The following is a 23,781-nucleotide window of genomic DNA, read 5'->3' as shown; positions in this document are numbered from 1 at the left end:
GGCCATACTTAGCGTAGGCCGTAGAGTATCCAATGCTAACATTGACAGGACTTGCTCTAATCCTCCTTACCTACCTACCTCAAGCAAAATTTTAATTGAATAAAACATAATTAAAGGCTATACTTCTACCTTCCAAACATATATCAAAGAAATAGGGCTTTATAGAGAAGAACTTACATAAGAACAATCAGGGTCAACCAGAAGAAAAAAAAGAAATATTTACGGTGTATACCAAGGAGCGTTGTGTTATTAACCAAAAATGACTGTGCAAATATTGTTATTATGAGAACAATTTTTACATTTTTACATACTAAACATAAAGAAGCAAAAAATCTCTTATGAAAATAGGACATTTTATTTTCAAAACAAAATAATCTTTAAATGTTTTTTGCACCAGTCATCCAACTTAAAAACTTCCATATGTACTTCCATATGTAAACATATTTTATTTTGCATATTATCTGACTCGGGTGAATATTTGTATAATAATATGAAAATAGCACAGACCTACAAGATTTAGTGGCATGTGAAAAAGCAAACTCCGTGGCCTGGTTCTTGTAATTATTGCAGACCTTGTCTACATCCCATTAAGTATGATTAAGAGGTCTGAGCACCGACACGAAGTCAGTCAGACTGATAGTAATATATAGCTTGAAATCGAGAATCCTAAAATACAACCACTGCCATTATATAGTATACTCTTGTGTAACTATCTTTCATTGTGATTTATTTTCATAAAAAATGTATTTCTTGCAGCACTTTTTAGGAGCACTGGACACGAGCAATGAAAATGTTCAAAAAGAGATCGTTGACACGATAAATACCTTGAGAAGAAACGTGAAACCACCATCGCGAAATATGTTACAAATGGTAAGACTTTATTTTTTATTTGTAACCACTCTTTAATTGTGAGACAATGAAGGCATGCTAAGTACCTTAAATTATATCAAACTGAACAGATAGTTTTCAGATCTCGCCCACAAGCAGCTGTAGCTGTTTGTTGAAATGCCCATATCAGCAATACAGATACATCCATACATATATACATACATTGAATGCAGAAAAGAGAGATTTTGTACAGCCCTTTTCAGACATTGGCTGTTGACAGTATTTCTATATTTTGTTATTGGCTGGGTTGGGCTGTCCCTACAGCAATGGGATTTGGTGAAATGCTATATTGGTCTTTAAGTAATTCTCTCCATTACCCCATCACTGTTGTGCCACAATCCTTCACTGTGCCTGTTCCCCCTCAACCACCAACACCTTGAATTTAATACTTGAATCTACTGTCAAGACAGCAGAGCGCTTTAGAAATGGTGTAAAGTGATCTCATTTCATGGAAGGTAAGATAAACATCACAGTTGATGTTTTGACGGTAACCATAATCAGTCGCAACATTCACAAATTATTTTTATCACCAATATAACGGTACGCCCGACAAATTTGTAATTTGGTAACGTCTTACAGAATCACAATTTGGGTTTTAGAATAAGTACAGAATCGATATTTGAAAGGGGCGTGTAAAGGGTGTCCCTTCCAAATACAGATTCTTAAGCTCATGTATTCATTTTATACAACCAAAATCTGGTTGCAAAACATTCATTTTTTACCACCAAATCATAAGTGCTGGTAAGCATTTACAAACAGGAAGAGGCCCCCAAGAGGTACCTTTCCCTTTGTGAATGTGCAAAAAAAATCACGAGCAGGCAGTGGTGTTTAGGAGCACTATCTGCTCCTAAAAAATGTTTTGAAACGTATTCATTATCTTTTTTAAATGAATCCGTTTTTCTCTTAGGAAAATTGGCTGTATTTAAAAAGAAAAACAATTTATTTGTTTAAAAGCTGTCACAGGACCCAACAGGTCGCAATGTCTATGGCTTTAACCAATCGTAGAGAGTCTCAATTTGTGACCTACCTCATGCATATTAATGAGGTAGGTCAAATTGCAAATCACTGTGAATCCGTATGTTTTGTGAGCCAACCTGTTAATACATAGGTTAGTTCACAAAATACCAGTGCCTTCTGTAGAAGTCAGTGTGCACCTTGCATCCACTTCTACAGAATGCGTTTTAGCAATTCCTATTCAGAAATCACACAATGCAAACGTTAATTTGATGATGTCTTGATAGGAATCTTGAATTACTAGCCCCCTGTCCTTTCCTTCATCTATTGGGTTAACAGGGAACCAGGTTCTGGATCTTCTTAGTGGTGTATGCTGGGGCACGATGTTGGATACTTTGAACATGCCCCATAGAGCAACATGCACAATGGTCTCCCAGGGTTGTGCTGATGATGATGTGCTGTACTATCGGTGGTGCACAATAAGCAAGGTTTGTGAATCTCCCCTTGTTATTCCAGGCCTTACCACTGAATAAAAGTGCAGTCATTGGTTATGAGTTTTAAACAAATGCGTGTAATATAGCATTGATTCGGTTTCAAGCATTTATTTTCAATATCAGCCCTTAATCATTAGTTTCTGATGAAGAGGAAGGGGGCAGTAGAGGTAGTTCTAGGTGCTCATCTTTTCCTGTAATGCTAGCATCATGTCAGTGAAAGAAATGTAGAAGCAGACAGAAGATGCTGTTTCTAACGCTTTAGCCTCTGAGAGATTGAAAAAGAAAAAAACACATCCAGGTCCCCGTGGGAGTCATATTATTGATGGTTCTTCTTGCAGTTATTCTGGTGCTTAGATTAGCACAAATTCCGGTGAGTATTCCAGAAGAGATGAGGTCAGCAGGTTATGGAACATGTCAGAGAAATCCTGTGCTTTCCTGAAGTTCCAGCTTGGAGGGATGTTCAATTAATTATTCCTCTTTGTGACAAGCATTCAAATTGGGCCCGTCCATTAAATGTTAAAACTAAGACTAATCTTGAGGGAATGGAGTGATTTTGAAAACATTAATATCACTTGTTTGTGCACTGAAATTATGTTCTGGAAAATACAGTGGAGGTCCTCCCCATACAAATGGAATTGCTACTGTCCTAACAAATCTCATTAGTAGTGCATTAGTAAATCTGGAGGACTGTACTGCTTTACATTTAGCAGGCAATAGGTGTCAAGATGCACTAACCTGGAAATTTGGATGGAGCAGAAGTGATAGTAGTTTCCAATGGCATATAAATAGTCTGAAGATTCACAGTATGGAATAAGTGAGAGAAAAAGAGACAGTAAATATTGTCATACACCTGATTGCATAGCTGGAATTAGACTTCACGAACGGAGTGTTGATATCTAAAACAATTCTTAGTCAAAGTGATAATTGGATAACTATACCTGGAAAAACATGGATATGTTTAACTTTCTACCCCTGGTCTTCATATGTTTACTAACATTTATATCAACATTCAATATGGCAACAAATATATGCTAATACACTTCCACTATAGTTGAAAAAATGAATTATTTCACAGTTAACCCCTTGTATAATAAAAGTGAAATACAGTTCAAATCCTAATTGATGACGACTCCTGGAGAAAACAAATAAGTGCAATGGAGTTCATATTCCATAACGTGTAAATCCTTGTGGAAAAACCAAGTGCACATTTATATCCTTTGGAGAAACTCCTCTGGTTCCAAGATGTCTATCATTAATGTCATAAAAAAGAAAAGATTCCAATAATCATTTCCAGCTACAGCATCTATGTATTACAATTGTCTAGCAAGGATGCTGTGAACTATAAGAAATGTCTACACTGTATTTTCCCTATGGGGGTAATCATTAGCAAGTCTTTTAAGAGCCCTGGGGGCTCAATGGACATGCAGTCTTGTCTTTATTCTGGTGTTTTATAAAAGAGTCCTTCAGATACATGAGTATTCCATGTGAGAATCACCCCAAACACTGCACCTTTCCGTCCATTTCTTTCCTCAAGACATGCATGTTCAAGACCTCTAAGGAGCACATCACGTGCGAACAGTGTTTTTGAGTAAGTACATCACATGCAGTATTCTGACAGATTGAGTGTTATGAAGGATTTCTTTGCTGGCAATATTTTTACTCCAAGCACAGGTACCTATGAAACTGTAATGTATTCTATCTTAAATGGGGCAACATGCCATATTCCTTTCGGATATGTCATGTGACACCATCAGAGCGTAAGCATTCACTCCTGAGGTTTTAATTTGAGCTAAACGCCACATGTGGATTGGTTGGCTGATACTTCCAAAATATTTGTATTGTAAAAAATCTCTTTTGTTGGCAAGAGGGTATTTGGCAAACAACTTGATCAAATGGTCTCAAATGCACGTAAAGAGATGGAGCCTGCTTTATCACACAAAGGTAAATCCTCATCTGCCAGCTATTCTCACTGTGACTCCAAGGAGTGTTTTTATTCTTCAAGATCTTCCTATAAGAAGTATTTTCAGCCTAGTAGGGTGGGAAAAAAAGTCATCAGGTCAGAAGGAACAGACAAATTAACAGCTGGAGAGGATTTGAAACAGCAGGACGCCATATGCAGGCATTTCAGTTGGTTTTGGAAAAAGATGTTACAGACCAATGTGATCAAATTCTATGCTACGCCTTCTAAATCAGTGCTGATCTGTACTTCTTCACCCAAGAACAAGTCCATAGCAGACTCTCCATAGGAAGGAAGGTTTCAGACCATTACTGAAATTGGATGCAGTCATTAAGTGGGTCAGAGTCATCCAGTTTATGAAGGATGGCCTGCAGATAATCAGTTTGATGGTACTTGCAGAAAACGTTCACTTTATATTGTCGCGTAGACTCTCATTATTCTAATGAGACTACTGGATTTTGAGCAGCAGAATCACACGCGATTTGGGAGATTTAGTCTAACCCACTGCTGGTGACATCTGTCGCTCCAATCTGGGTTTTGCTCCGGCTAACTAGCAGTGCCTCATCTCTACCCAAGGACAGGGATGACTGGGCAGCCTTCTCAGGGAAGTCGTGGTCACTCAGGTCTCATTCAGTTCCCTCATTTACAATTCAGTCTCATATATAAATGACAACAGAAGCAGTATATGTTTCAATAATGAGTTTAATAAAGTCTTAGATAGCAAGGCGTGAGCTGCAATAACCAGGATGACACAACATGACAGTATTAAAATTGTGACGAGAAAAGTGAAGCATAAAAACAATGCTATCATATTGTCACTATTGTCAATGGACTAGTCCATACCTAGGCTAGGATAGAGCACAACATGTTAAGCTCTAAGTCTGCCCTTCAGGTTCCCCTGGGAAGACATCAACCCCCATACTGGAGCAAAGGCCTGCGATCTGCGTTAGCATCTGTAGTGAAGCATTTAGCAGTCAGCATACAGTCGTGGTTTCCTGGCTGTAATCTCCCTCTCACGTGTAAGGGACAAGGAAGTGTTTTTATAATAACACAGCTGATATTCTGAGAAAGTGTCCCTACGTAAAGATGTGTATTTTCTACGAATGTTGGAGACTAAAATTCTACCACGTTCACCAGCAATGTACCGTGCTGTAGCCTTGAAAAAAGCACAGAGTGATCAAGAATGTCTTGTTTGAGTACAGAGTGCTGGCCTAGGCAAAAACAGTTAGATAGACAGAAATAAAACGAGACTGTAAACATGGTTATGGTAACAATATTAAGGCAAAGCTGAATAAAATATATCTAGGTTAAAGTGCACAGCGGCCTAGTGTGTTAAAATAACGTATATGGAGCTATAACTAAAATGGCTACACAACACCTTCCCTTTGTCGATTGAAAGTGGTTCAAAGCTAAAGATATATAAAATTATTGCTAAAAAGCTCAACCTAAGATATATATAAAAGCAATGTCAAAGATGACAAGTCGAAGGGACACATGAGCATCCAACGTGACAATTTAAAACCTGAGCATGTGGCATAAGACCTAATTCAAAAGGGCAAGTACATTTTGAAAAGTTCCAGTTGATTCCTGAGTCAGGGATAATAGGAGATCTTCCACTTCAGCCGATGTTAAGGTTGCAAAGTCATCGCAAAGAAGGGTCAAGGAGCAGATGTGTTCCATAGCCTCAGCCTTAGTCAAGGCGGCATTCCGTGGTGTGCCCAGTGTTGAGTCGTGAGCTACATTCTCCAAGAAGGGTCACTCATAAGTAGCTTCTCGTAGCAAATGCAACCTCAATGCGCATGTCCGGTAATGAACCCTCATCAAGAACATCAACAGATCAGCGTCCAATGTAGGCAAGTGCTGCGTCGAAAGACAAACTTCCAGCGCATGTTCAAAAGAGCACCAGAGGCACTGAAACACAGGTTGTACACAATGTAAGACTGGTCTGAATGACAAAGACCAGCCACACTCCAATTGCTCCAGGAGTGTTGCTCCAAAATACTGCATCATGCGTTCATGACACAGCTGCGCTCATGGGAGCGCCGTCATACTTCCTCGTTGCGGCAGGACAGCCATTGCGCATAAAAAATAGCAACAGCAAGATACCAGCTAATAAAGCCAAAGTTATCAGTAATCCCCCGAAAATACTAGAGAAAATTGAGTGGACTGCTGGTCAAACCGAATACGGAGGGGAAGGTGTAAATGAAACCAGAACCAACAGCTTTGAAAAAATGTGAGATTCCAGTTTTACTAGAAGCATTAAATATTCGTCCCACAAGCTCACCAAAGTGTCTCGGAAAGTTTGTATTTAATAGGGACTGTATCTCTGCTGACGACCTTGCCACCTGAAGTGCATAGGTCTCGCGCGCAAGATGTAAGGGCCACATGCTTTGACAAAGTAAAGCTCAACTTGTCAAAATTCACATTTGAAGTAGCGATGTGAGGCCAAATGTCAGCTACCTCTTTAATTTTAGTTGGGGGAAAAAGTACGTTCCGAAAGCATGTAACGACCTTAGAGACTGAAACAACGTAAACTATTCCGGCTCGCATGCCACAACAGTCTTCACCATTGAGGAGGACGTAGCTGCCGTGTGAAAGCACCTGGAACGTAGGTCTAATCAAGGGGACTGGAACTCCCTTCAGATAACAAGCCAAGTTCGCAGCAGAGGCATTACACGCCCCATGAAAGGACAGCTGTTTACAAACTATCGAGTGGCTGACTGAAGTCTCGCATTCACTACAGCTAAGAAAGACTTCTTTCATGCCACTGAAACATTTGTACGAGAAGGGAAGCTCCCACACCTCATGAATGTAACTATCTCCCAGCCTTTCATATCTGCCTACCGGAATGTGTTTTAAACAGGATATGAATTGAAGTGTAGAAATAGGCAGACTAATGACCCCGTGTATTAGCCACTCAGCAGGTGGTATTTCAGCCACAGTAAAAGGCAACTTTTCTAATTTCTCACTGTTAAGCATGACATAAGTCGCTTCCTCCTTAGCCATCAGTTGTTGTTGTCGCGTCAAATTAAAGGAAGAAAATATCTCCCTTGCACCGACATGCTACAAGAAAACGCAACCCGCCTTCAATGTTTGAAGTGTCCAACCCAACTGCATAATGGACCTTAGCTGATTTTGTCCATGCTGTAAAGAAGACATATCTGTTTGCATAATGTCTATAGCAGGGGAGACAATATTATTTAAAATATATATCCGGTCGGACAAGGTTTTAATCCCATTATCCACAACACCTAATGCCTTTTTTAGATTTTCCTGGTCTATTTGCCTTAACCGGGAAGCTGCTTCTTGTTGGGAAAGTTTCCAAATTTCATTATATACTTCATGTTGGACCTGGCCCTTTTACAGGGTCATTCCCCAGACTTTTTGCTTTTGCCTCCTTATTTTTCTGACCTTTGTTGGCTGACGTTTTGACTCTGAGCACTTTTTCACTGCTAACCAGTGCTAAAGTGCATGTGCTCTCTCTTACAAATTTGGTATGATTGGATTATACCTGATTGGCATATTTAATTTACCTATAAGTCCCTTGTAAAGTGGTATCCCTATACCAAGGGCCTGTAAATTAAATGCTACTAGTGGGCCTGCAGCGCTGCTTGCGCCACCCACTGAAGTAGCCTGTCAAACATATTTAAGGCCTGCTAGAGCAGAGCCTGTGTGTGCAGTTTCCTGCTGCAGGGACCTGCCATCTAAATTTACTTGCCAGGCCCAGAACTCCCCTTTTACTACATGTAAGTCACCCCTACGGTAAGCCCTAGCTAGCCCTCTGGGCAGGGTGCCATGTATGTAGAAGGCAGGACATGTGCCATGTTGCGTGGCCTGTCCTGGTAGTGACAAACAGCCTAACTTGGTGTCTCACTACTGTGAGTGGTGCCCTCTCATAGGATTGCATTGGAAATGCCCTGCCTTATGTGTAAGGGGTATTGTCTGATTTATGAGGGGTAGCGTAGGCATGTTTGGTATGGTTGTGACAGTGGTAAGAAATGCTACTTACTGGTGAGGTGTATTTTTTATTACAATCACAGAAATGCCACTTCTAGAAAGTGCGCATTTATCTGTACTTATAACTTTGGTGTTTTTGCAGCTTGTCTCCAATCAATGTCTGGGCAGACTGACAGTTGGGGCTTTGTGCATACTTCTCAGACAGCCTGAACACAGGGAGGGTGGAGGTGACACAGAGGTGCATCTACATATTGTAAAGCCTTCCTGGGCTGAGAGAAGGGAGAGGCGGGGCACACCTGCATTTGTAAAGACTGTGCCCTGGCCTCACACAATAGGGTCGTTAACCCCCCACTGATGTTTGGAGCCTGTGCTGAAAGGAGAGAGGGGGCACTACCAGAACCAGTTGTAACTGGCTGGAACCTCCTCTCCCTACCATTGTGAAACACTGTAAAAGCTGACTATAAGTACAGGGGAATTTTACCCACAATTTGAACATTCTTGGAACTTGAAACTGGACACAGAACGCTGATGAATGGACTCACCAGGAAACCACCTTGGAGTGCTGCTGCTGTGCTGATCTGTGACCCCTCTGGTCACTAGAGGAAACTGCCACCACCTGCAACCCTTGTGCTGGTCTGTAGCTGGGCACACCAGCCCTGTGCCCCTTGGTCTCCTGGTTGTTCCCAGGGGCAGGCTGCTGTGCCCCTGACCCCTGCACCGATCTCCCTAGGCTCTCACTAGAGCGCTCTCTTGAAATTGCTGGAAAATATCACCGCCACAGCCCAGGCAGCACTTTTGGCTTTCGCGCTGTAAAAAGCACTGTGCTCTGCTTCCCAAAAATCACTGCCGCAACCCGGGCTTTTGATTTCTCTTCAGTGCTGGGTCTGCGCTGATTCTAGTGCCCCCGGGGCACCTCATCAAAGGACTCGGAGCAAGCTTGCTCCTCTCAGCGCCCCCGAGGCACCTCCCACTTCCGGGAGCGCCCCCGGGGCACCATCCACCTGCAATCCTACAGGAAGCCTCTCGCGGCTCGGGAGAGGCTTCCCTCACTCGCGCACTACATCGGGTGCAGGCGGGTGTTTCCTCGGGCCCCCGGAGGGGTCCAAGTTTCCATCTACAAGCGAGGCAGGACTCGGGGAGGCGCAAGGAGCGCCCCCTTCCCCGGTCACTGCGACAGGAGCGGGACGCTCCTTTCCTTTTTCGGGGGCATTTTTCTTTCATCTAAATCGGGAAGGGAGACCTCGACGGAGGTCCCATCCCGCCTTGGCCCCCAGAATTGTTAGTGGGCCGTGCCCAGCCCCCCACCCCACGGACAGGGTGTGCGGAGGCCGAGGCAGGCCCCCACCCAGAACGGAGGCCCCCAGAGGGGCCCGTTCAGGAAGAGACATCGTGTGGCCTCCGTTTTGCGCGCTGAAGCCCGGGGGCCCACTACACTCACCTATAGGCACTGGAAGTGCCCAAAACAACTGGAACCAGGTACTCTTTAGAAAATCTAGGCTCTAGGAGCCGAAGACAAACTTACAGATGTTTCCTATTTTCTACCTGTTTACTGGTGATACACATATGTGCTAATGTTCCTTTTCTAGGCATGTCTAGCTGATGTGTATGTATATGACTTGTGATATATTCTCTAATGTTCCTTTCATTGGTATTTAGGAATTGTTCATGACAACTGCATATATTTTTTTACTATAATTCCTGACTGCTGCTTATGTGGCAGAATCCTGAGTACTTACGTGTTCTAATGTGACAACTGCATATTCTTGCAGAGTATTAGTAACTTGTGTAACCTTCTGACAACTGCTTAGGTAGCAGGGTATTACTTACGTGTAATGTTGGTCTAATTATGTGTTGTGCAATACAGATTATTTTTACATAGCTCAGTGTTGTGTTTACTTTGTGGTGTACATTTTGCGTCACGTGTGTTGGGTGTTGTGCAAATGCTTTACACATTGCCTCCAGGTTAAGCCTGACTGCTCGTGCCAAGCTACCAAGGGGGTGAGCAGGGGTTATCTTGGACGTGTAACTCCCAAGCCCTGACTAGAGTGGGTAGGTTCTGCCTGGCTGAAGTGCATACCCTAGCCAACCAGAAACCCCATTTCTAACACTTCATATAAGAAACGCTTCCTATGGTGTTTTCTGGGGCCTAACAGGAAGTCCTGCAAGTCAGTGTTATTAGACAGGAGACTGAGGTGTTTGCTAACCGCGTCTAGTGAGGATGATTTTAACCATTGCTGGCACAATTTCCCCACACTATATGTCGTAACTATACCCGCATGTTCGGATGATATATAGCGAGGGTCTGGCCTACTAGTTCTAAAACCTCCTGAGGAGTTAATAAAACGTTGATGACACCCAATTGGTATCTATTGGCCACAATAACCACCCACCAGGACGTGTCAGTGAAACATTACTGTACCATTCAGGACCCATTCGTCGAGCTGATCTTCAGTTGCATTTGTATATTTTTGCCATTTATAAAATTTTGCAGGGCCAGGTATACTGGGTGTGTTTAATTCCTTAATTTTAGCTAAGGATAAACAACTTGTTTGTTGTACCGTTTCATTTAAAAAGATCATTTGTACAGGAATAAGGCATGCTCTAAACAAAGCTTCCCTTCCCCTAATTTGCCAATTTTTAGTTCCCCACACACTTTTCAAATTGATTAACTTCAGCCAATATTCATAGCCTTCTATAGACAATCGGGAAACAAATGATTCTGAATATATAAATTTCGTATTTGTCATTAATATATGTATATCCTTAGTGGGAGGTACCTTAAAATAATATGACTCAGCATTTTTTACATTGTGCCCAGAAAAATATGTAAACTTTTCAGAATATGTTTTAGAACTCCCCTGTGGTGGAGTCAGACAATGTTCCCATTGTGTATAATTAAAAACAGTTTTGGGGCTGCTCGCTCTATGTATGAAATGGTGCCCATAATAATTATAGCAAAACGTATCACCATAATTCCCTTTAGATTGATAATCATCTTCGTTTTCAAAGACAGTATAATACTGCAATTCAGTCATCATAGAATCAACTGTTTCCACATCCCAATCATCAGAAACAATGCCTTGTAGTACAATATCATTCATTGATAATTTGAACACATATGTTATCTGAATTACTTCTGTGGGACCATATACATCAAATATTACTTTGTCCCAAGCAATCCCATCAGGAATTGGTACTATGGAAATGTTCACAAATTAAAAGTCTCTTCGGACCTTATGTGATGAAAAATGTGGTTTTAAGACCTCCTCCACCAATTCAACTGTTGATTTTTCAGGAAGAAAATGACCATGTATTAATAAGAAAGAAGTAATTACAAAACCAATCCATAGTAGGAAAGCTAGGACAGTCAAGGAGAACCATAGATAGTTCCATGGAAAAACAAAATATGTTTCTTTAAACCCGTTTTTTAGCTTACGTGCTCTTGACAAGTCAGGTGTTGAAGAGGCGAATGAGTCTGAGAAGTCGCCATTGAAGTCGGCAAAATATCAAGAAGCAGTTTGTGCAAATGGTGGGGCCGTGGTCAGTGGTGGAGTTGGTGTTTCCCTTGGTGGCGCACTGTAAATTGCACCATCCAGCTGTGTTGGAGTTGAGTCAACTCGGTCAAACATTTCTAAATCGTTGGATGTTATTGGAACCAACACTAGATGATCTTCCACCGTCCCAAAGCTCAGAGAGGTGTCGGTGTTGGTATAAACGACTTGTAGAGGAACTTCTTCGCCAGTAGTGAGAGGGATTTGGGAGCTCCTGGATGTTCCTCTTGGTATGCTGTGCAGGATCGGCCACATGGCATAATTTGACATTGTCGATGGAGACAAAACGATTTTGTTTGGCACCTGCCAACGGAGGTAGAATAACTGTTCTGGTACCGTGTATCCCTAGTACTGGGACTAGTGCTCGATATGAATGGCCAAATTCCTTGTTTACAGTGTCTTTTTCACGTACAAGGGGCCAGATATAGCAAAGGTTTTTCCCCATTCTGTGTCTATGGGAAAAAGTGTTCGTACATATGGCCCAAGATCCCCAACTTTGGAAATCCAGCCGGTAGATGTTACAGGCACATCCTTGATTCCTGTGGAGGCAGCACTGATGGAAGAATTGTCATCACAGAACTGTTGTAATTCCTGTAAGACAGTAACACGTTCATTTATGTCAAAAGGTGTTTCTACTGCCTCCACGCCAGGACCATCAAGATCCGGAACATACATTTGAGTTCTGAAAAGGTACTCATATGAAGTACGACCCCCGAGGGACCTTCTAGGTAGATTATTAAGTGCTCTCTGGACTCCATATAGGTGGTGAAGCCAACTATGACCCGTTCATAAGACTCTGGCTGTTAAGGATTGCTTTAAATCACGGATTATTCGCTCCACAACACTATTTCCCTCGGGATGAAATGGAGACGAGTACTGGAGTTGGACCCCCAACGAAGCCATGACGTCCCTGAATGCCCTTGAGGCGAAGGCACGGCCCTGGTCCGAATGGAAAGCCGCAACCACATTTGTACCGATAAAGACTCGCAAATCTTTAATAACAGTCCGAGCATCAGCCAAGCGTTGTGGCCACTCCCATAAAAATCTGGAGTATGAATCAACAGCGACTAAAATATACTTGTATGCACTGTCCGGTGTTAGGAGACCACAGTGGTCCAAGTACACACATTGTAATGGTTTATTTGAAATCAGGAGGGGTGTCTGTGGCGGGCGTTTTGCAGTGGAAACTTTAATTGGTTGACAGATGTCAAAACAAAGGAGATACTGCTTGGTCTCTTTATAGAGACCTGGCCACTAATAATGGGCGTGCAAGATTGAAATTGTAGCCGCCACACCAGCATGGACAGATGCCACCTCCTCTTGGCCTGCTTTAATCAATTGTGATCTTATATCTCTATTGGGAATGTCTCGCACCCCTACGCCTGGTATCTTAACCTCAGCGTTCAGCATACCTCCCATTCAGTAGTGATACTTGTTAGGAAATCCTTTAGGATAGGGCGTACCATCAGCAGTAGCCGTCACGACAGCCCATATGTCTGCGTCCGGTTTGGAACTCAAGAGAGTCACTGCAGCTACAGCAGCCACAGCTGACTTTGCTGCTTCATCAGCCAAATGTATTTCCAGCAACGTGTATCCCAACACGCTGGTGTCCAATTGTATGTACAACGTGGACATGGACAGTCTCTTTCAGATCTGCTACTTTCCCCCCACAGAAGTCTGTGTTTGATGGTGTTGCCTTTGGAATCTCTGAACCCATTCCGACACCAATAATGCAGGTATTCAGTAAAAGAGTGGACACAATAATATGAATTACAAACAATCAGCGTAGGCTGTGCAGGATCCGTGTGTTCTAGTGCCATCAGCAGAGCCTTTAGCTCTGCCAACTGTGCTGTGCAATCCCCTAGGGTTTGCGTATAGGCATGTAGAGGACAAAATTGATCGCCCTCCATAGAGCCACTTACGACTGCGCAAGCAGCAGAATATTGGTGTTTTGTGCCAATCGCGGATTGTGCTGAGCCATCGGTGTACATGACTTTATGATATTGTTTGTTAGGCAATGTATTTTCAGGAACTGGGTACTCTATTTCGTACTGTAAAAATTCTTGAGTGTGTAATTTTGGGTAAAAAATGTAGTCTACATCAGTGGCTGTCAAACACGTAGCCCATTGTATCCAACGTGGATGTAATGCTTTTGCATTCGAAACGCTGGCTTTTGTAACAGCCTCTAGGGCTGGGATCGAAGAAGTGTCAATAATGCGTTTTCTTTGGGCAAGGGGTCTTTCTTCAATGACCACCATCTGTACAGCAGTGAGAATTTTCTCAGTGGGAGCAAAGTGTTGTTCTGCCGCTGAATATAAGTGTGATTTGTATGCAATCGGTACTGTCTCGCCTTCATTAAATGTCACATAGGTGAAACCGATGGCACCAGCTATTACTCTGATGACCAAATGTGTTTTGTTGTCCCGCGTATGTAAGTGTTGTGGTGCAAGCATGTCTGTTTGCAAATCTCGAAGAATTCGTGTTGTTCAATTGTCCAGAATTTACTTGAAAAATCAGGACGTATCAGATAATTTAAAGGTTTTATGCGTGTAGCATAATCTGGAACGTAAGTTCTGCCAAAATGTAGGAAACCCAATAGAGATTGGAGTTTTTTAATCGTCGCTAAGGAAGGCAATTTTAGTTTTTTTGAAATTTAATTTGTAGCCAAAATCAGCAAATCCTACCACAATGCCGGCTACCCGTCTTAGATGTTGTAGTAGTTTATCATCCGTAAGATAGATATCATCTACATAGGACAATGCCTCAGGGTCAATCTCATGCAAAATTGCAGTCACACGAGCTGCGAACAGTCCTGGACTGTTCTTATTCCCCTGAGGTAAACAACATAATTTTTTCTGGGAGCCTAGTGCGCTGAAACTTGTTAAGTCTCTACACGCAGGCTATATTCTGGCAGAAAAAAACATTGGAAATGTCCAGTGTTGTTTTGTATTTTTTACGCACTATATTGTTCATTAGTGCGGTGCTATGTGAGTTCTGTAAAGCATAAGTGCGTGTATGACTGTTTAAGTGTCTGTAATCTAAGACTGTTCTATATGAATGGTCTGCTTTAGCTACTGGGAATAATGGAGTATTAATTGGGGAGACACAGGGTTCTATTACTCCCTGGTACTCTAATTGTGTGAGTATTTCTCTCACAGGTGCTTTTGCTTCATGTTTTATTGGATACTGCGGTTGAGGTTGAGGTTCATTTTTGATTGGAATCACATGCTAGGGGGATTCTTTATCCCACCCTACGTGATTTCTATATAATGCAGGAGCCTGTGCGAAAACCCAATCAATGGCATAAGATTCAGAGAGTTCCTCTGGAACAAGGGGCGAGAAGGAAGGCTTAATCACATCTTCCCCATGTGGGCAGGTGCGGACAAAATCAGGTGGTCCAACAAAACATCATATATGTTTACTACGCGATCCCAAAAGATTGCTTCTATTATGAGCTCAATGTCTCCTTCTAACTGTAGCGTTATTTTATACACCCTATCAGACGTGGAGACACGCATGTCCCCAGTTTCTACTTGAATAAAGTCATCAGTTGCTTTCACCTCCAGATGCTCTAGAAGATTCCGGCGAACTATTGTGACCTCTGCCGCGCTGTCTAGCAGTGCTAGAGCCCACTTCTTGTTCTTCAAGAGGACCCTCTTCCTGAGTGACATGTCGAACTGTGACTGCTGCCACTTTGTTCTTTTTGAATTGTGTTTTTTGTTGGGTGGGTTTCTCTTTCTTTTTAACAGAAACCTCCGAAGAGCATTGTGATTCCAATATCGGTTTCACGTACTCTGTCCTTCGCTCTGATCACCCACCTCTCTCTTTTCGTTTTTCCGATGAGTCCTGAAAGGAACGATATTGGCGTGTATCAGTATATTGATATCTATCAGGCGTTTTTATATTATCTCTATTTCTGAGATTAAGGCCCTCATTACAACATTGGCGGTAAAAGCCGCTTACCGCCGTGCAGAAGACCGCCAACACACCGCCAAGGCTGCGGAATTCCACCACAGTCATTATGACCCACAGCTCGGAATCCGCCAAAATCTAGACACCCACACTGGTCCACCACACCAAAGGTCAGGGATAAACTGGCGATAACAAAACCTCCACCGTCACGCCAACAGGAATACGCCCTCACTATCACGACCCATGAATCCACGCAGTGGTCTTTCAACTGCGGTATTCCATTGGCGGTACACACCACTGTGCTCAAAATACACACACATTTACAAAACACTACCACATTGGACAATTCCAAATACACACACCTGATACACATACACACACCACTCCCACACACCCAATACAATATAAAACACACACCCACATCACCCACAAACCCTTACAACCACAATTGCGACAGAAGGCCAGAGAGAGACACCACCTGAAAGAACAATAGCATCCACAGGCACCCCACACCATCACTCACACAACATCCACACACCTCACACAACACACTCTAAATATCACCCCACACATCACAACACACACCACCCCACACATCACCCACACCACCACATGGCCCCACAAAGACACCACAGGTTCTCTGAGGAAGACATCAGGGTCATGGTGGAGGAAATTATCCGGGTAGAGCCACAGCTATTCGGATCACAGGTGCAGCACACCACCATAGCTAGGAAGATGGAGCTATGGCGCAGAATCGTGGACAGGGTCAACCAAGTGGGACAGCATCCAAGAACTAGGGATGACATCAGGAAGAGGTGGAATGACCTACGGGGGAAGGTGCGTTCCGTGGTCTCAAGACACCACATCGCGGTACAGAGGACTGGCGGCGGACCCTCACCTCCTCCCCGACAACTAACAACATGGGAGGAGCAGGTCTTTGCTATACTGCATCCTGAGGGCCTCGCAGGAGCAGCTGGAGGAATGGACTCTGGTAAGTCAAATCTTTCATTACTTCAACCCCAACCTACCTGCATGCTATCACATACCCCACCCTCGCCCTCACCCCCATCAATCCAACTCCTCACGTATGTCCCAATATCACAAACCACATATCCCAAACCCAAGCCCTGCATGTAACAACAAAGCATGGACACCCATCACCAAAGCATGGCCACTGCACATACCCATACACCCCCATAAACCATTATCATACAAGGTCCTACACAAGAATGCAAGCACTGGGGTACAGGGTCACCCACCCATTGCACACCATGGCACACACATGCAATAATTATGCCTTTACACCCCTGCAGGACCCCTACCCAACGTCACCGGACAGGAGAGTACAGACATGTCCACTCCACCCACAGAAGAGGCCCACAGTGATGATAGCAGCTCTGTCCAACTGGATCTAGATGACCAGCCCGGCCCATCTGGGACCTCGGGACAGTCAGTTCCTCTCACACTGGCACAAGCCACCACAGAGCCTCCCCCCTCTGGAAGCACCAGCACAACACCCACCCAGCGGGCCCATACCTCGGTCCCCAGGACACGTCAATCAGCAGTGTGTCCACCACTAGAGGGAACCTAGGCTAACCCACCACCCAACAACACCAGGGACCTGGGGGCAGTGGAGAGGGCACACGGTTCAGGGGACAGAGGCCCAGGGAAACAAAGGTACTTTGAGGGCTGCTGTGCGACAGTGGGAGGACAGGCCCAGGGAACCCACTCTCCACGAGGCCCTCTCCAACATCATGGGAGCCTACCACCATTCCCAGGAGACTATTGCAACGGTACTGGCCAAGTTTCAGGAGACCCAGTGGCTGCAGGAGGAACAGTATTTGGGGTTCAGGGAGGAACTCAAATCCATCAATTCCACCCTGGGCACCATTGTAGGGGTGCTGAAGGAACTCGTCAACACCAGGAGGGACACTGTGGCACAACAAGGGGCCCATGACACTAACCTGAACGATGAACTGCCCACCACCTCCGCCGGCAGTAGTGACAGGAGGCACCACCACAGGATCACCACACCAGCACCCCACCCCCTGCAGACGGAGAACCACCCTGCAAGCGGTCCCTGAGATCCAGGACAAAGACACAGAACAATGCCAAGACCCCTGCCAAGAAATGAGACCACCCTGATTGTCATCCTTCTGTCCAACTTTGTCACCCTGTCCATACTTAAACTGCCTTAGCTCCACTTCCTATGACCCTTTGGACAATGCACTTGTGAGACTAATCGACTGGACTTTGCCATGGACATTCCTCCACCATCACCCTTGACCATTTTACAACCCCCCTCAACTATTTATCACTTAAATAAACACCCTTAAATCACAAAACTATCTGGATAACTGTGGAAAAATGCTATGTCCATTGTATTATCAACATACCTATGTCACACAGCTCTAGTCCATGAGGAAACAAAGCAGATGTCACACAGTGGGACCCACATCTGTGAAATCAAAAGGGAAAGTGACAACTCAGGGTCCATACACTGTGCGAAAATGAAAGACAGATGAGAGGTAGAAGGATCAAACGGATGTAGCAGGCAGTGCTGTCTTCTTACCTGTGTCTCGCTGGAAGTATTGCTGGATCACCGTGTTCCTGTTGTCTATGTCCTCTTTTTCTGTTTCCTCGTCTTCACTGTCCACAGGCTCCACAGCTGCCACAACACCTCCATCTGGACAATCCTCCTGCACAAAAGGCACCTGTCATCCCAAAGCCAAGTTGTGAAGCATACAGCAGGCCACAATGATCTGGCACACCTTCTTTGGTGAGCGGAATAGGGAACCACCTGTCATATGAAGGCACCTGAACCTGGCTTTCAGGAGGCCGAACGTCCTCTCTATATTCCTCCTAGTTCGACCATGTGCCTCATTGTAGCGTTCCTCTGCCCTTGTCTGGGATTCCTCACTGGGGTCAGTAGCCATGACAGGTTGGGGTAACCAGAGTCACCTGCAAATATTGTGGGACAACTGTTAGACACACACTAACTCTTAGGGACATCCCCAGACCCAGACACCTAGTCACACTGTATTGGGTCCATGTCCTCACCTAATAGCCACACACGGTGCCTCTGGAGTTGCCCCATCACATAAGGGATGCTGCTATTCCTCAGAATGTAAGGGTCATGCACTGAGCCAGGAAATTTGGCATTCACATGGGAGATGTACTGGTCTGCCAAACACACCATCTGCACATTCATCGAATGGTAACTCTTCTGGTTTCTGTATACCTGTTCACTCCTGCGTGGGGGGACCAAAGCCACATGTGTCCCATCAATGGCACCTATGATGTTGAGGATATGTCCCAGGGCATAGCAGTCACCTTCACTGTAGGCAAATCCTCCACCTGAGGGAAAACTATGTAGCTCTGCATGTGTTTCAGCAGGGCAGACAACACTCTGGACAACACGTTGGAAAACATAGGCTGGGACATCCCTGATGCTATGGCCACTGTTGTTTGAAAACACCCACTTGCCAGGAAATGGAGTACTGACAGCACCTGCACTAGAGGGGGGATTCCTGTGGGATGGGGGATAGCTGACATCAGATCTGGCTACAACTGGGCACACAATTCCTGGATTGTGGCACGATCAAGTCTGTAGGTGATGATCACATGTCGCTCCTCCATTGTCGACAGGTCCACCAGCGGTCTGTACACCGGAGGATGCTGCCATCTCCTCACCTGCCCCAGCGGACGTTCTCTATGGAAAAGAACAGCGAGCAGAGAGTCAACCAACACTGAGGTACGTAAACAGAATTTTATATGGAATATTTTCAAAATCAACATATGGCTGTCTTAGTGCATAATCAAGGCCTATATATGTGTGACACATTTAAAATTAATGCCATGTGGCCCCCTGAAATGGCGGCTGCCTGACCTTTAAGGTGGGACAAGGGGATATGAGGTAATTGCGCTGGCGTTGGACACCGTCACGGTAGGCGGTCGAAGACCGCGGCGCAAACCTGCATTGGTTAACATTGGACCCTATGGGTCCCAGGAGCCAATGACGATGTACGACGGCGGTGACGGTACGCACCGCCGCTGACGTGACCGCCATTTTCTCTCTGTTCAATCACTTGATACCTGATCTTCGACAGAAGAGGACCTACACTGCAAGTGCTGCTGTGACCTCAGTCTGGAAGAGACAATGGCTCGTGTGTCTGGGGAAAGGGCCCCTGCCTTCAGCACGGAGGAGTTGGAGAAACTAGTGGATGGGGTCCTCCCCCAGTACACGGTACTCTACGGTCTTCCAGACAAACAAGTGAGTACACTCTGAGCATGCTGTATGGGCAATGGCTGTTTGTAGTGGTGTGGATGAAAAATGGGGGGGAGAATGAGGTGTGCTTGAAACGACGGTGAGTGCATGTGCTACATGGCAAGGGTAGGGATGCGGGCCAATGACTGTGACGGTGCGGGCGCTTATATCTTCTCCTTTTCCCCTGTACTATTCGTGTAGGTCAGCGCCCACCAGAAGAAGGATATTTGGTGTGCCATCGCCAAGGAAGTCCGGACCCTGGGGGTCTACCACAGACGGAGCACACACTGCCGGAAAAGATAGGAGGACAGCCGCCACTGGAGCAAGAAGATGGCAGAGGCCCAGCTGGGGATGGCCTCCCAACGTGGGTGGGGTGCCCGTCGCACCATGACCCCCCTGATGTTCTGGATCCTGGCTGTGGCGTACCCGGAGTTGGATGGGCGCTTGAGGGCATCACAGCAGCCACAAGGGGGTGAGTACACTCTCATTCAGCTGATTCAGCGCGCAGTGGAGGTGTCTGGGTGGGGGAGGTGGGCTGCGGGTTCCCCTAGGCCAGGGCGAATTTAGTAGGCAGGGTCCTTTCTTAAGGCAGGTCCTGTGGCACCCCACCCCACCTGTGTACAGAGCCAACTACACCTAGTCAGGCTCCTGTGACATCCATGTTTGCAGCAATCAGGCATAGCCTTGTAAACCATGTCCCTGGGATTGATTTGGGATCTCCAAGTGCACGGCGTAGTGCAGGGGGCTTCTGTGTCTGTAGTGTCCGCCAACGGTAGCGCTATTGCATGCACTCAACATGTCTTTCTTCTGTTCCCCCCCTTTTTGTAGTCTCCCTGTGCTTTTGTGCATTAGCATCATCAGGCGGAGGAGCAGTGGCACCGGAGCAGGAGGGAGCTGCATCCCACATGGCCCTGGAGGGCAAGACAATGGAGTCTGAAGCCACCAGTGGGACGGAAGGCGAGGGGAGCTCCACGGCGGGGACAGGAGCTGAGACCAGCGATACGGACTCCTCCTCTGATGGGTGCTCCCTTGCGGTGGTGGGGCCCTCTGTGCCCCCGCGTCTACAGGTACAGCTGCCACCCCCCCACCAGCACCGCCCTCCCAGCAGCCCCTCAGCATTTGCCCCGTGGCCGCTCACCCAGGAGGGTGGGCATCTCCTTTGCCCCAGGCACCTCAGCCCCTGCCCCTGTCACCCCTGCTGCCCTCAGTGAGGAGCCCATTGACCTCCTCAGGTCCCTCACTGTTGGGTAGTCTACCATTTTGAATGCCATCCAGGGTGTAGAGAGGCAGTTGCAACAAACCAATGCATACCTGGAGGGCATTCATTCTGGTCAGGCAGCCCATCTGCGAGCTTTTCAGACTCTGGTCTCTGCACTGATGGCAGCCATTGTCCCTGTCTCTAACCTCCCCCCTCCAACTTCCTCCACCCAGGCCCAAACCCCTGTACCTCAGCCTATCCCAAGCACACCCTTAGACCAGCATGCACACACCTCAACACACAAGGGAAACTCAGGCAAACATGAGCACCACACATCCCACAGGCACTCACGCAAGCATCATACACATGCAGACATACAAACAGCCACTGCCTCCACTGTGTCCCCCTCCTCCTCGTCTCCCTCCTCTATCCCAGTCTTGTCTCCACTCACACCTGCATGCACTACATCATCAGCCACTACCTCCATCACCAGCACACCCACCACACCCCACTCACGTGCCGTCACCACCCCCGCTACCATTCACACACCCCCTGTGTCCTCTCCCAGTGTGTCTGTGAGCCCACCTCCCAAGGTACACAAACGCAGCCATACACCCACCCAACAGCCATCTACCTCACAACAGCCTCCAGCCCATGCACCTTCAACCAAAGTCACCAAACGTACACCTCCTACAACCACTACCTCTTCCTCCACTCCCAAACCCCCTCCATCTACCCATCCCAGTGTGTCCAAAACATTTTTCCTGTCCAACGTTGACCTCTTCCCCTCACCTCCCCCACCCCTTCAGTCTCCTAGGGCCCGCCTCTCCAGGTCCCATCCCAGCGCCTCAGCCACAACATCAGCAGGAGCAGTGGTGCCCATAGTGACCGGCTTCTGGAGTGCACCAGGCAGCAGGGTATGTTTAGATGTTAATAAGAGCTTATAATTAAAAACTGAAAAAACACTGACATTTTGCGGGCATGGCTTAGTGAACTAACAGTAACGTGCGCCAAAGTCATCCATTGCTTTTGACCCTGCATATTACATAACTCATGACATGTTAACTGCCATCATTGGTGACATCACTGAGAACATCTCAGACATGTACAGCAGAGGGTTGGCCACAGGGCTTGGCCTCCGGCCATGTCCTGTACCCAGCCCCTTTGGGCATTCTGCTCCCAAACCCTCCCCTAACTCAACCCTTTCCCCCCTACACTGGGCCTTTGCCCGCAGATATCTGTGAATCCAAAAATAAATGTAAAAAAACAAATCTGATAGGCTAAAGTAGCATTTTCTCCTTTTGTCCATTTCAGATCTGCAGTTCCAATCTGAATACTCTGACTTGCCTGTTGCAAATGGAGAATGTGTTTATTTTGGTAATTGACAAATGTATTTCTTTCTTTCTCATTTTTGCACTGTACAACTCAAGTGAGGAGACATTAGTGTGCTTTACAAACAAACAACAATCAGGGCTTGGTTAAACCCTGCCAAATAAACAACTAACCAATGAGAGCAGAAAGTCAAGGAAAAGAATAACAACAGCAGTTCAAAATCATTATCAACATCTTAAAGACAAGAAAGAAAATGGTAAATGAAAAGTCAATGAAAGATTAACACAGCTTATGTGACACAGAGGAATAGGAATGTAGAACAAAAGATGGTGGCAAAGAGTTTAGCAGGTTAGGAAAAGGAAGACCTGAAGGGAAACAGGATTACAAAATTGTGGAAAAGTAAACCCTCAGAATGGATCCAAGAGTTTACACAAGGAAGCAGAGAGAAAATAAAGGGTATGGAGACAGGGAGATAAGAAAACGTCAAAAGGTAGAGACAAAATTAGGAGGGGGTTAGCAACTGAGCGATAGGCTTCCTTTAAAAGGTGCTAAGGGAATATATGGCAAGTCAAAAATAGATTGAGGGTAGGAATACAGACAGAGCCTATAGGAAAGGTCAATAAGGGGACCTTATAAAGTTTCTGGGTGGATCTTAATTCAATGCAGAACAGGGAGCATTGTACCCTTGTCTGCATTGTCTTAGTTTCTAAATTACATTTTCCAAACGCATACCAAATTACATCAGCTATCACATCAAAGTTGTTAATGAATAGCAGTGCAACTTAGCCCCAAGACTGATTTAGAAATGCAGGTCCATCAGCAGCAGAAAGCTAGGTTCATAGAAGATATTGAATAAGAAACCTCTGAATAGTCAGAGTAGCCAGCCTTAAAAGTTCAGAAATCCATTTATTTATATTAGCAAAGCTGATCTCCTCCTATTTATGAGCTACTAATGTTTTCACTGCCATGAACATGATTTTAATCCAATGTTTTGGAAGACTTATAGAGCTTAATAAAAAAAAATAAGATGTCCTAAAAGATTATTGCTATCTCCACAAGAGACTCCTCACCCCCACTACAAACATATTGTGCTCTAATAAAAACCTCCAAAAGCGTTATGCTCTAGGACAATCCTCTAACAAATGCTTATAATGTACCACCTCTGAGTTGCATTCACAGCAAGATTCTGAGTATATCAACCATAGGACCTGATGAAGGTAGAATTGAGGAAGCTGCAAATAAATCCAGAAACATATTTAAAGTTATGAAAA

At 45.2% G+C, this 23,781-nt stretch overlaps 1 protein-coding gene across 1 annotated transcript in view; it reads left to right on the top strand.

The window, feature by feature from the left end:
• LOC138297427 (cysteine-rich secretory protein 2-like) overlaps positions 1-23,781 on the top strand; it is a 332,164-nt gene that overhangs the window by 199,072 nt on the left and 109,311 nt on the right. The window contains exon 3 of the mRNA XM_069236786.1: positions 757-870. Within this exon, the coding sequence (XP_069092887.1) occupies positions 757-870 (114 nt within the window). The remainder of the gene's footprint in view (positions 1-756; positions 871-23,781) is intronic.

Source organism: Pleurodeles waltl, chromosome 5 (assembly GCF_031143425.1).
Source record: "Pleurodeles waltl isolate 20211129_DDA chromosome 5, aPleWal1.hap1.20221129, whole genome shotgun sequence".
In the NCBI taxonomy this organism is placed as follows: Eukaryota; Metazoa; Chordata; class Amphibia; order Caudata; family Salamandridae; genus Pleurodeles; species Pleurodeles waltl.
Note: the sequence above shows the minus strand (reverse complement) of the source record. Positions and strands in the feature narration are given on the sequence as shown.